Source organism: Antedon bifida, chromosome 9 (genome assembly GCF_963402885.1).
Source record: "Antedon bifida chromosome 9, ecAntBifi1.1, whole genome shotgun sequence".
Lineage (NCBI taxonomy): Eukaryota > Metazoa > Echinodermata > Crinoidea > Comatulida > Antedonidae > Antedon > Antedon bifida.
Genome location: NC_136234.1, coordinates 16475156 through 16490004, shown reverse-complemented (window position 1 = coordinate 16490004; position 14849 = coordinate 16475156). Strand labels below are relative to the sequence as shown.

General features: G+C 35.2%; 2 protein-coding genes across 2 annotated transcripts in view; one reads left to right on the top strand and one right to left on the bottom strand.

Moving 5' to 3' along the window:
• Positions 1–14849, top strand: part of LOC144852035 (copper chaperone for superoxide dismutase-like) — a 121245-nt gene that overhangs the window by 26791 nt on the left and 79605 nt on the right. The window lies entirely within an intron of this gene.
• On the bottom strand, positions 764–4825 carry LOC144852033 (nucleic acid dioxygenase ALKBH1-like). The gene is made up of 5 exons (XM_078709715.1): positions 4663–4825; positions 4041–4143; positions 3161–3314; positions 2635–2889; positions 764–1907 (listed from the first exon to the last, which is right to left on the bottom strand). The coding sequence occupies exons 1-5, from the start codon at positions 4810–4812 to the stop codon at positions 1325–1327; spliced, it is 1245 nt and encodes a 414-aa protein (XP_078565841.1). The 5' UTR covers positions 4813–4825; the 3' UTR covers positions 764–1324.

Below are 14849 nucleotides of genomic sequence, written 5' to 3'. Positions count from 1 at the left end.
GCGGACCAACAGTGCCTTAATGGTATTTCATTTTCAACCGATTTTTAATTTGCTGTACTGTAGGCTTATAAATAATTTATCGAAAATGTAGGTTACATTAAACAAGCCGTCTCTCAGAATGTGGTAATATTATTAGTAGGCCTACATAATATGCATTTATTATAAATATTTTACAAGGTGACCCAATCAGTCACCGAAAGAGATCATAACAATTCATTGAAAAGGAGACCATGTCCACACGCTATTTTATCTATTCGAGTTAAATGCAGTTATTTCTGTCGGTTTCACTGTTCAAACATGCCTGTATAACGTTACATCGGAGTCGACGTACCTCAACATATCGGAGTTACATCAAAGGTCAGCCGGCGGAGTTATATCAAAGGTCAGCCGGCGGAGTTGTATCAAAGGTCAGCCGGCGGAGTCATATCGACGGTAGCGAAACGGAGTTAAAATAGATTACACGAGCACTACTTCCGTCGGATGTAACTCTGATATGGTTTGGATCACCTTAAAACCGTTCATTAATCTAATGCGTGTGAACACACCTTATATACGTTTACCTATATTAAATGTACTTTAGTGTTCTTGTACAGAGACTGGTGTTATTTGTAAACATTTTACAAAGATGTAATTGAATAATGTGTTACCAAATTATTTTCAGAGTAAGATGATCGGTAGAGAAATGATAGGCCTGAAGTATGCAACCAAAACTGAAACGCAAGTCATAGAAATAATACCTTGATTATAAAATGTGCAATTAAATTAATTCATATTTTATTGCATAAGACAATACTTTAATATCTCTATTTACAAATGTATTTTTTTTTTGTAAAAAATTAAATGTAAATAAATGTGGACCAAAAATTAACAATCATTAGTGGTACTTAATATAAATAATATGCACTTAAACAATATATCTATTTATTAGTTCAAAAAAACTTATTTTAATTATGATATACAGTTAAGTTCTGTAGTGCAATACATTTGAACAAGATGGTGTATGATGGCAGAAATAAAGTATTTTTGTTTCTCATATTTTTACTACTTATTTATTGCGGGCGTCTTCTACTAGAATAGAATACAATTCGCCTTTCATACATTTTTTTAATTGCAATATTATAAATGTTTATTATTATTATATTATATAACTTTGCCTAGCTTAGTAGCTAGGTAGTAGTATTCTGCTAAAAGTCTGCAAAATGTCACAAGACTATCATAAAATATTTTTACAGTTAAGACCTAGTCTCCCATTAATATTATTGCAACATTATTTTCTATAATCATAATTCATTCATAATCAAATCTGCAAAATATTGCCAGACTATCATAAAATATTTGTAAAAGTTTTCCCTTCTGGTAATACTTGCCTTACATTCATATTAATGCGACTAGTTTTCAAAAAGTCTTCAAATGGTTGCCAGGAAATATCTGTACCCAATTTCCTCACCTCTTCATGAATATTAAATGTTATATTCTTGCTAGAACAGCTTATGAGGCACTGATTTGACTTGGTTATTTCTTCATGAGGTTGCGGGCAACCCACTTTGATTGTTTCGGATGGAAAAAATGTGCCTTCTGTTTTTGTGCTTTTTATTGATGAAATATTTTTAAAGCAAATAGAATTTTGTTCTGCAGAGGTTTTAGCCACTTTCGCTTTGGGAGGCAGACAACTGTCTTTACCATCTGCATTCAATGTTGTGTTAATATCAGCAAAATCACCTTCGCCAGGAAGGGTAAACGATTCTACCATTAACTCCGAACGGGCTGGAATGATTCGAGGCACGGCGTGATATGCTAAGCGCGCTGATCCAGACATTACAATCACGTCCCCGCTGTTAACAAACATAGCTACTGGTTTTGTAGTTTTAGTAGGCCCACCAATTAAGAAAACTGCTGTCTGGCCGAAGCTGCAATTAAGATAGACTTAAGTTATAAGTCTTACAATTGGTCCACGAGTATATATTGTAACATAGATTTAAGTTATAAGTCTTAGAATTGGTCTATGAGTATAAAGCGTAAAATAGACTTAAGTTATAAGTCTTAGAATTAGTCCATGAGTATAAATTGTAAGATAGACTTAAGTTATAAGTCTTAGAATTGGTCCATGAGTATAAATTGTAAGATAGACTTAAGTTATAAGTCTTAGAATTGGTCCTAAGTATAAATTGGACATTTGGCTTAAACATTTAAACTTCAATGGTTTGTAAGATTTTGGGTTTTTTTGTGTAGTGCATGAGAAATTAATTTTAAAAATAATAAACCGCAAATGAAATTTATTCCATTTAAATGCCAGGGAATATATTACAAACAGGTACATGTCTGAGCTTGACATATAGGTTCCTAATTGCATGTAGCCACATTTTAGATTATTCCAATTTTTTAAACTCTTAGATAAATATATGTGGTGTCCAATGTTTGGTTTATACTTTATGTTCCGATCTTCGGCAAGTAGTAGAAATAACTAATAAAATCATATTTATTTACAATAATACATTGTTGTTTATACATTTTTTTTCAAACTACGGTATATGTAGTGTTAAAATAAAGTTACTATTGTTGTCTTCACTCACTCATTTTGGATCACATCTGGCCATGCTGATTAGATAATGATTGCTTAAAAATAAAAATACTAACCTTATCGAGAACAATGGTGCGGTCATGTCATATTCAGAATGGTCTGTGTGGCCTCCCAGGGTGGAATCCATGTGATAGAAATTCACAATGCCTGCCTCTGGTGTGAAGTTCATAAATTCAAGTTTTCTTGCAAGATATGTTGTTAATTCTGCAAGATCCGGAGGAAATGGAACATACTCATTTGCATAATAAAGCTTATTCGTCCAATCATATTGATAGCCTAGCGTAACCCAGCGTAGCTTCTTACAAAGTTCTCTAGAAGAAAAGGAGTAAAAAACAAAGTTAGTACAGTGACACTTCAATTTTAGTACAGTGTGTTAATTAAGGGGACAGGGTTCCCTTAAGCTCAGTCTACACTATCAAACTTTATGTGACAACAAAATTGTGATGTGCCCATATATGGACATGATGAATCATTGAATACGAGAGAGTCCAAGATATGGGAATCGACTTATATCTCAGGGTGGGCTTATTCGTGCAACATATTAGTTTTATTAGTACTGTATTATTAATTTCAAGGACTCACTTATTACCAAGAATATTATTAAATGTGTCCGATGATGAACTATATACACTATCCAAGTTTGTTTTATTTGGTTTCTTTGTAAACTCTTCAAGGCATTGTTTCACCCAATATCTTTGATAACCAGGTAAGAAAGGGTTTCTTATAAAAATCAATCCTGGAAAGAAAAACAAGAAAGTTTATTTTTATATTGAGATGCACATGCAGAGTGATTTAGTAGTACAACTGGGGCGGATTGCTATAAGCGGTCTATAAAAGGTCTTAGCGCTTAGCCGGGTATAATTCGTGACACAGTAAGTAGTCTTTATTATAGACCGTTGCTATACCGTGGTCTACCCTCTGTAAGCGGTCTGTAAAATTAAAGCCTACTCAAAGAAGTCTTAAAACAGACGTAAACCTCTCTTTTTATTGTTTATACATATTATTGATCGTGAAAGACAACCAATTGAACAAGTTTTAAGTGTTAAATCAAATAATAACAGTGATCTTATAGGCCTAGAATAGATTTTCTCGCGTAGAAATGTACGTACTGTTATGGGTGTAAATTGAGCAAGCGTGACGAACATTACCTTATTTGGTATTCTACGTGGAAAGTACACCCTCAATTTGTTACTGTACGCGGTCTTAGCTAAGACTGTTATAACAATGGTCCAACAAGGGTGGCTTTAGTAAGACCGCCTATCTGATAAAGCCAGCTTTAATCAGGGAGTTAAGACATCAGTTAGGACTGTTTTATAGCAATCAGCCCCAGGTGATACAATATTCTGTATAAATCCCATATCAAGGATTTTGATTTAGGAGTGGAGGGAAGTGTTTTTTTAAAGAATTAAAACTGGTTCAAAGTTTATCCATTTAAGAAAAAATGTTTGATTGCAAAACTCACCTGGACATTGCTGATGTTTGAAACACTCCCACTCAGCTGGTGTTTTTAAACCTAATTTTAAATGCAAATCATCTTTGGGTGAGAGCAATTTAAAAGGCGTAACCTGCGAAGATAATATTCATATCATTCTGTATATCAATGCTAAAATTAGGCTCGCTTAGCCTCTACTCTATCTATACTTGCTTACTTGATATTATTATTATTTTAGGCCTATATTATTATTATCCTTTTAATTTAATTACTTATAAAAAAGGCTAGGCCTATATAATATATAATAGATAGTAGGCCTATCTAGGTAGGCCTCTTCAGCCTAAACTGAATAAATTAAAAAAAAGAATTATAATATTATTATTCATTTATTTAATCCTGACCTCTATTCTAGGCTAGCTAGAGTAGGCCCAGGCCTAGCATCATTAAAATACTACTAGCCTACTAGCTGCCTAATGGTTATAGGCCTAATTAGCTAGGCTCATTTAGTTTTTCCCACTGGCTGGGGTGACATGGAGCTGCCCGAACAACGGGCTGGCCCACCACAAGCCAGCAGAGAGGCCTGCATTTAGTAATAGATTAGTAGGCTTTATTTACTTAGAATCATTACTAAAACGTTATTACAAATATTTACCAAGTGATTATCAGTCGTAGAAAAAGTAAAATTAATACAATTATCGTATTTGGGAGGCGGTTTACGACTTTTATAGTATTTAAAATCAACTTTAAAAAGGTCAACTTCAGGCGAAGAACGATCGCAAGTGTCACTCATGAACGTCGCCATATTGCTCCTCCTCTGTCTCCCTCTCCAGTCTCCTCTCTCCGACGATTTTATTTTTATTTTATAACTCACTATAACTAAAACTAACAAATATAAATCAATTTAAATTATCTATTTATAAATATTATTATTGTTTTTTTTATTTATAGATCATAGAAAATTACATTATGCATTGGTATTTATTTAACTATTATTTGCAAATAGTATATATTAATATTACTTACCTCTTTAAAAATGAACTAGTCCAATGCGCTAATTGTTGCGCAGAGCAAAACTTTTGAAGTTTTCTTATAACTTTTAAGTAGGGGCTACCACTCTTAATCTTATCGTATCTAGCCTAATAAACTAATACAGTACTTTTATTCACTATAAAGAAGAACTTGTAATAGTTTTATTCCACAACAGTAATATTGATGTATGCTCTTTGATGATGAAGCCATTTATTAGACAGTGTACTATCCGTTCACATACAAGCAACAACCCTCCACCACCCCCTCGTCATCCATCGCCCCCACCCACGCCCCACACCACTAGCGTGAGACACGGCGCGTGCGCACAATTGATGACGTTATCATCGATCCTATGGTAACAACAACACAACAAACTTTCCTGTACAAAACTAAACTTTACTGATTTTTTCTCTGCAAAATATACGATGGAATCTCGAAAAAACAAACGGTTTGTCTTTAATTTTTTTTAGTAGTAATACACACTTTATTAATTAATTTACTAGACCAAGGGTGAATATATATCTTTTTCATTGCCGTCTTTAGTACTAATATTAATCCAAATTTTAGGAACAGCGCGCATATTGTGTGGAAGCGCGTGTATCGCAACGTGTTTTTCCGCGCGTGTATCAACATTAGTGATACGGATTAAAAATAATAAATAGATAATAATAATTATTATATAAGCCTAATAGTAATACTACCAAAATTGTAACATGAGCAACATTTAACAAAAACAAGATATAATAGAAACTATAAACTTTTTTTTAACGACGTCTTAAAAGTTGTTAGTGTACTAGGCCTATCATTTTTCTTTTCGGGGGTGGGGTCGGAAAGAAAAGAGATCTGAGCGCGCATTGTAGAAGCGCGTACAGCTAGCAGTAGCCTACGCATTATCATAACGGGTTCCCGACCCGCTCTTCATGTATGTACCAAGTTATAAGTATAAAGGATTGAAAATAATAATTCATATTATTATATAAAAAAATTAGAAACAATAATAAACATACAGTATTGCCTTGAGAGACACAGTAGTGATACATATTTTCTAATTAAATGTATTAGACCTAATGCAAGTCTGTATTTTTTTTATCGACGTCTTACATTTTTTAGTATTACTACTATAACTGTTGGAGAAGAGACTCAAAGTGCGCGTGACCGATCGTACGGGTTCCCGATCCCTTCCCAATGTAGCAGTGTTATGATATTTGATTTAACTTTCGTATTTTGTATTTGAGATCCAGTCACTACATCCAGTTACCTACATAAACAAGGTAATTGGGTTTATTATTATTATATTACAGACTGAGTGCTTATCAGTTTTCTACAACTGAACAAGAACGCGATGAGTGGAGGAGGCAGAAAAGGGTAGAAGAACAGTTTAGAGCTGTATACCCAGACGCCTGTAGACACTTGTCTGAACCCGACCTGGCAGCCCGAAAAGGTATAACATAAACTGTATTAACAAGAAACTAAATTTGGAAATGAAACAGACGTACTACATGGTTATAATAAAAATAATACATGGTATACCATATATGGCACATGCACCACATAAACATAAGATGATGTATTCCCGTGTATGCCTAAGATGTATACTTGGTAAATATTGTATGTGTGAGAGATAAAGCCCTGAGAATCGGGTAGGCACATTAGATGTTCAAAAACATTGTTATCTGATCATTCTCCTAATCTCCTACAATTAATTTTGCAGCTCCAATTGAGAATCATGACCAGTACTTAGACAATCTTGTTAAACAACAAAGACAACCTAACAAGAAACGTGAAAGAATTGTGGATATGGCTAATCCGTCTGGAAAAACCAGTCCGCTAGTTCTTAACGCCAACTCTAACCCGGATGACGTTGATGAATATTGGGACCAGCTTTTAGGATCGAACAAAAAAACAGAGAGTAGACCTTCACTTGGAAGACGTCCGTCACATGTTAACGTCGGTCGTCGAAGTTCCACAGTAGAAATGAACCAATTAAAAAGGAACATGTCCACCAAGCAACCACGACTTACAAATCGGCCACAACAAAGCCAGCCACGACTCGGTGATGTACCAAGACGTCCCAGTGTTGAAAACATCAACGTCGCGCTGCCATCTATAACCCCAGCCATGTATACCTCTACTTGTACTGAAAACCATAGATTGGCAAAGTCAACCAGGGTGCCAAGACGTCCAACTATGCAACGCCCTGAAGATAACACTAGTTATGGCATGTGGCGAAAGCACAGAGAGTCCCGAAAATAAAAAACAAAACAAAAAAACCCCCAAAAAACAATAATGAACTTTTTCTCTGCGTTCGCTCGTCTGGGTAGGACTTGTGTGTATTTGGTTCCTTTGTTTGGTCACCACCTACTAGCTGTCCTTCGAGACGTCACCACGATAGTGTTGGACGATACATCAGCGTAGGGAGCTGGTGAAATAGCATATTATGTTGTCTGATTATTGTATATACAAAGTCTCATCACCGCCTATGTTACGTTATAAGATTATTTGTTAATGTTCAGAAGGATTTAATGCCTCGATTCAATTGTCAATAGTGATGATATATCCATTATTGATATTATACCTTGTATATCTATTTATAAATAAAATAAAGTGTGCAATAATAATAATATAATCAATCTGTCTACGTCGTCTTGTCTAATATTGTTGGTTTGATACATAAGCATGCTATATACGAATATTATGCTATCTTAAAATAATCTTTCGCAAAGGGAAATATAGATAGATTCATTCATTCATTCGTTAAAAATTACTTCCATTTATTGTCATTTGCATATAAAATATACATAGAAATTATATATAAAGATATACAATAAAGATAAATGAAAAACTAACAAAACAATTACAAAGTGTCACATCACTCTCGTACGGTATACTGACAAGCATTCAGTGCCCAATATACGATGGAATTTCGAAAAACCAAACGGTTTGTCTTTAAATGTTTTTAGTAATACACACTAATTAAATCATTTACTATACCAAGGGCCAATATATAATGTTTTCATTGCCGTTTTTAGTACTAATATCAATCCGACTTTTTGGACAAAATTAGGAAGAGAGCTAAGTGCGCCTATTGTGTGGAAGAGCGCGTGCATCGCAACCTGTTCCCGATCCCCTACTTATTAACATAGTGTATGTATAAGTGATACGGATTAAAAATAATAAATAGATAATAATCATTATAAAGGCCTAATAGTGATACTACCAAAATTGTAATATAAGCAACATTTAAAAAAAACAACTCATCCCCTTATTTGTATATGCCGCCACACCAAAAGTAATTTTTTCCTCCCAGTGAAAAAAATGTGGCTTTCTGATTGCCTGATAGTTTGTGTAGTCATGCATGCAAAGTGACCTTCTCTGATAGGATAGGCTAGTATCACACACAGACAGCAGGTACATATTAAAATGGTAAGTTTTATTGTTAATTACTGTAATTTAGTCACTTTTATTTTATTTAGGCCTATTAAATTATTCCAGAATAGCATAGATTACAAATACCCTTTATTTCACTACTTATTGTGCCTGACCTTTCCTTTGAAGATTTAAGCCTACAGTACCACCAGTCCAAGCTCTCTCTAGATAGATAGGAGGTAGCCTAGGGCCTAAGACTAGGCCTAGTAGTTTACAGCTTCTAGCTTGGCCTAGCTACAGTGAAGGATAGATCTCTGGCTAGGCCCTAGTACTACATGACTAGCTAGGGATGTTAGTAGGTAGGTCTAGGCCTAGTTAGTTAGCTGTACTTCTTCTAGTAGACCTGTCCTAGCCTAGGCCTAGTTAGGGTTAGGGCCTAGTAGGCTAATTTACCAATAGAAGTTTCAATAGTATTATATGTTGAGGTTGAGCAGACCTAATAGTAACAGTCAGTATAGTGTACTACTCATGCCTTTTTGATAAAAAATAAAATTAACATACCATACCAACCAATGTTAACATTACATTGATATGAAGACTTCATGTTATGTCATGTAGTTTTTGAGAAATGCCCTATTTTGTTATGGTAGGTCTACCTAAACCTAAACTAAACAATTCAAAAATTGGTAACACCTTATGTGTAACAATAGTGCAAACTATTTACAATAATGTTCTAGCCAGGTTTTTATCGCTACTGTAAGACACTGTTGTCTCACTGGTTGATATGTTGTGCTTTATTTTGTACTTCATTCAATTTATTATGGTAGAATTTAGTTTTGAATACCCATGCTATACAGATCAATACTATTTAGACTATGCTTTTAGCTAGAGTTTGAATGACAGCATTTTTTTTTATTTTTAATTAGCGACTGGGGCATAGCCATTGCATGTAGAATGGTTTTATTAATTCTGAAATATAAGTGCTCAAAATTGATATTTTAACTAATATTTTTAATAATTGTATTGATGAAATTAACAACAGAAATTTCAGATGTTTAAATTTTCAGATGTGAGAATGTAACGGCTGTAACACAGTGGTTGAAAATTATCATAGTAAATATTAAAGATAGCGTTAGGCGAGTGGTCGACCGGTACAGGTGCAAACCATAAGTACGCACAGGTTCAATGGATAAGGACTTAAAACTGTAGGCTTCTTTTGTGTGCACTTAATTGCATTTTTTCAGATGACTAGGGGGTGTACTGCTCTATCTCAGCCCCTGTCATGGACAGAAGAATGAGCGCCATTTGGTGGCAGCTTAACACAGAGAGATGAAAGTTGTTTTATGTGTAACATTAGTCAACTGCGCTTTGAGATCAGTACATTGCGTTTCAGACAATAATCATCTGCTGATTATTGTATAAATCCAATATTATATACTGTAAATGCGAAATACATTTAAATGTTAACTTACCAACAGAGAATGAACGAATTGTAATTATTATAATGAATTATTACAGTGCTTATTTCTGCATAGAAATTTCATTTAACAATTCTTAAACCAAAGTTGAAATACAGAAATAACATTTATGCATTCTGAGATCTTTATTATGTACTGTATGTACAGCACAAGAAGTTGAATAATTATTTATTTAGTGCATGTATCAAACCTACACTATGTACAGTAAGTTTAAATGTGACGGTAGTTTTTAATATAAAATTAATATAAATTAATCTAAAATATATTGTTTTCATGTCTTTCTCACATAATTTTGTGTTCATCAACTATAACAAATAAGTAAACTCTAACCATTTTCCTAAAATATAGCCCTTCTGTACTGTTCCTTTTACGAACATATCAGAATACTTTTCCTGTGAATATGAGAATTCAATAGAAGTGTAAAATCCATCAACTCTAAGTGTATTCATAAAAAACCAGTTTGCTATGAATTGAAGATATTGAGATATTCTGGGAATTCTTTTAGACTATATTAAAAAATATAATTTTTTCTAAACAATTTAATTGACGGTAAAGTGGGGTTCATGCCAGTCGGCCTTATTTGCAATTTTACCTCATTTGACCTCTAATGACCCTTTTGTGAGGTCAACTTTTTGGGACTTTTCAAGTCAAAAATGTATAAAAACCTTTGTATGCAATTAATTTCACGGTTAAACAGTAAATTCCGTCTACTACCGTAAATGTATTAACAAGAAAATATATTTGGAAATGTCAGAAATGGATATACTACAGGGTTATGTTTCCAATGGGACAATTCCTGTATCTGTGATGATAATAATCTTTTTGAATTTTTAATCATGACTTTTTCAATAATTTTATTTATATAAATAAGATCCTGATTTGATATCATTTCAATTTTCAGCTGTATGTTATGGGTTTGAAGTAATGAAACATCATGAATCCGTCAATGACCCTTTCGCTATGTGAAAAACATAAGATGATGTATTACCGTATATATCTAAGATGTATACTGGGCAAATATTGTATGTGGAGATAAAGACAGGAGAATCGGGTAGGCACATTAGATGTTCAAAACATTGTTATCTGATCATTCTCCTAAGTTCCTACAATTAATCTTGCAGCTCCAATATTGAAAATCATGACTACTTGGATAATCTAGTTAAACAACAAAGAAACCCTCACAAGAAACGTGAAAGAATTGTGGATATGGCTAATCCGTCGTCTGGAAAAACCAGTCCGTTACTTCTTAACTCTAACCCGGATGATGTTGACGATTATTGGGAACATCTTTTAGGATCACACAAAACAGAGAGTAGACCTTAACTTGCAAATGTAGCTAATGGAAGATGTCCGTCACATGTTAACGTCGGTCGTCAAAGTTCCACGTTGGAAATGGACACATTCAAAGGAACATGTCTACCAAGAAACCATCTATTGGACGACTTACACATCGGCCACAAAAGAGGCAGCCACGACTCGGTGATGTACCAAGACATCCCAATGTTCAAAACATCAACGTTGCGCTGCCATCGTAACTCCAGCCATGTACACATCAACATCTACTGGAAACCATAGATTGGCAAAGCCAACAAGGGTGCCAAGACTTCCAGATACGCAACGCCCTAAAGATAACACTACTTATTTATGGCATGTGGCGAAAGCACAGAGAGTTTCGAAAATAAGACATTTTCCATAATTTTATTTATATAAATAAGATCCTGATTTGCTATCATTTCAATTTTCAGCTGTATTCGTTATGGAAGTAAGTACAGGTAATGGAAAATCATGAATCTGTCAATGTCCCTTTCGCTATGTGATAAACATAAGATGATGTATTACCGTATATATCTAAGATGTATACTGGGCAAATATTGTATGTGGAGATAAAGCCAGGAGAATCGGTTAGGCACATTAGATGTTCAAAAACATTGTCAAATATCTGATCATTCTCCTAATTTACTACACTTAATCTTGCAGCCCCAATTGAAAATCATGACGACTACTTAGATAATCTTGTTAAACAACAAAGGAAACCTCACAAGAAACGTGAAAGAATTGTGGATATGGCTAATCTGTCATCTGGAAAAACCAATCCGCTACTTCTTAACTCTAACCCGGATGATGTTGACGATTATTGGGAACATCTTTTAGGATCACACAAAACAGAGAGTAGACCTTAACTTGCGAATGTAGCTAATGGAAGATGTCCGTCACATTTTAATGTCGGTCGTCGAAGTTCCACGTTAGAAATGGACACATTCAAAAGGAACATGTCCACCAAGAAACCACGACTTACAAATCGGCCACAACAAAGCCAGCCACGACTCGGTGATGTACCAAGACGTCCCAGTGTTGAAAACATCAACGTCCCGCTGCCATCTACAACACCAGCCATGTACACTTCTACTGAAAACCATAGATTGGCCAAGCCAACCAGGGTGCCAAGACATCCAGATATGCAACGCCCTGAAGATAACACTACTTATGGCATGTGGCGAAAGCACAGAGAGTCCCGAAAATAAGACATTTTCCATAATGTTATTTATATAAATAAGATCCCGATTCGCTATCATTTCAATTTTCAGCTGTATGTTATGGGTTTGAAGTAATGAAACATCATGAATCTGTCAATGTCCTTTTCGCTATGTGATAAACATAAGATGATGTATTACCGTATATATCTAAGATGTATACTGGGCAAATATTGTATGTGGAGATAAAGACAGGAGAATCGGGTAGGCACATTAGATGTTCAAAAACATTGTTATCTGATCATTCTCCTAAGTTCCTACAATTAATCTTGCAGCTCCAATATTGAAAATCATGACGACTACTTGGATAATCTAGTTAAACAACAAAGAAACCCTCACAAGAAACGTGAAAGAATTGTGGATATGGCTAATCCGTCGTCTGGAAAAACCAGTCCGCTACTTCTTAACTCTAACCCGGATGATGTTGACGATTATTGGGAACATCTTTTAGGATCACACAAAACAGAGAGTAGACCTTAACTTGCAAATGTAGCTAATGGAAGATGTCCGTCACATGTTAACGTCGGTCGTCGAAGTTCCACGTTGGAAATGGACACATTCAAAGGAACATGTCTACCAAGAAACCATCTATTGGACGACTTCACATCGGCCACAAAAGAGGCAGCCACGACTCGGTGATGTACCAAGACATCCCAATGTTCAAAACATCAACGTTGCGCTGCCATCGTAACTCCAGCCATGTACACATCAACATCTACTGGAAACCATAGATTGGCAAAGCCAACAAGGGTGCCAAGACTTCCAGATACGCAACGCCCTAAAGATAACACTACTTATGGCATGTGGCGAAAGCACAGAGAGTTTCGAAAATAAGACATTTTCCATAATTTTATTTATATAAATAAGATCCTGATTTGCTATCATTTCAATTTTCAGCTGTATTCGTTATGGAAGTAAGTACAGGTAATGGAAAATCATGAATCTGTCAATGTCCCTTTCGCTATGTGATAAACATAAGATGATGTATTACCGTATATATCTAAGATGTATACTGGGCAAATATTGTATGTGGAGATAAAGCCAGGAGAATCGGTTAGGCACATTAGATGTTCAAAAACATTGTCAAATATCTGATCATTCTCCTAATTTACTACACTTAATCTTGCAGCTCCAATTGAAAATCATGACGACTACTTAGATAATCTTGTTAAACAACAATGAAAACCTCACAAGAAACGTGAAAGAATTGTGGATATGGCTAATCCGTCGTCTGGAAAAACCAATCCGCTACTTCTTAACTCTAACCCGGATGATGTTGACGATTATTGGGAACATCTTTTAGGATCACACAAAACAGAGAGTAGACCTTAACTTGCGAATGTAGCTAATGGAAGATGTCCGTCACATTTTAATGTCGGTCGTCGAAGTTCCACGTTAGAAATGGACACATTCAAAAAAAACAAGAAACGTGAAAGAATTGTGGATATAGCTAATCCGTCAGGAAAAACCAGTCCTCTAGTTCTGAACTCTAACCCGGATGATGTTGATTATTGGGACCAGATTATTAGGATCACAAAAAACAGAGAGTAGACCTTCACTTGCGAATGTAGCTAATGGAAGACGTCCGTCACATTACGCCACGTTAGAAATGGACACATTCAAAAGGAACATGTCCACCAATAAATCATCTATTGGACGACTTACGTAAGTAACAAATCGGCCACAACAGAGCCAGCCACGACTCGGTGATGTGAAGACATCCCAGTGTTCAAAACATCAACGTTGCCCTGCCATCGATAACTCCAGCCATGTACACATCTACTTCTATTGGAAACCATAGATTGGCAAAGCCAACCAAGGTGCTAAGACGTCCAGATCAACACCCTAAAGATAACACTAGTTATGGCATGTGGTGAAAGCACAGAGAGTCCCGAAAATAAGACATTCTCATGAATGATCAATGATACTATCACTAGCACTATCTCTGTTTCAGAAATAAGACATTCTTAATAGCCGAAAAGCAAGAACCCATATGACGGCACTACTCTGTTTCGCAAAAAAAGACATTCTTATTAACTGAAAGGAAGAAAGCAATGACGGCACTTACTCTGTTTTGCAAATAACTGAAAGGAAGAAAGCAATTATGGCACACAAATAAGACATTCATTTTTAACTGAAAGGTAGAAAGAAATGACGACACTACTCTGTTTTGCAAATAAGACATTCCTATTGTAGAGCCGCTAGAAAGACCACAGCGGAGCGCGTCATTCTTAACACCTGGACACGCTCCGCAGTGGTAAAGAGTGGTGTAGATGGGGATGACAACAAACTCTGCTGGAAATCGTGTTTTATGATAGTATGCGATTATTGTGGTGAGTGGCATCATGGCGCATGTGTCAATATCACTCCGGCGGAGGCGATCGATATTGATATGCGCCAATTGTCAACTTTAGATTAGCTACTCTGTGATTGAG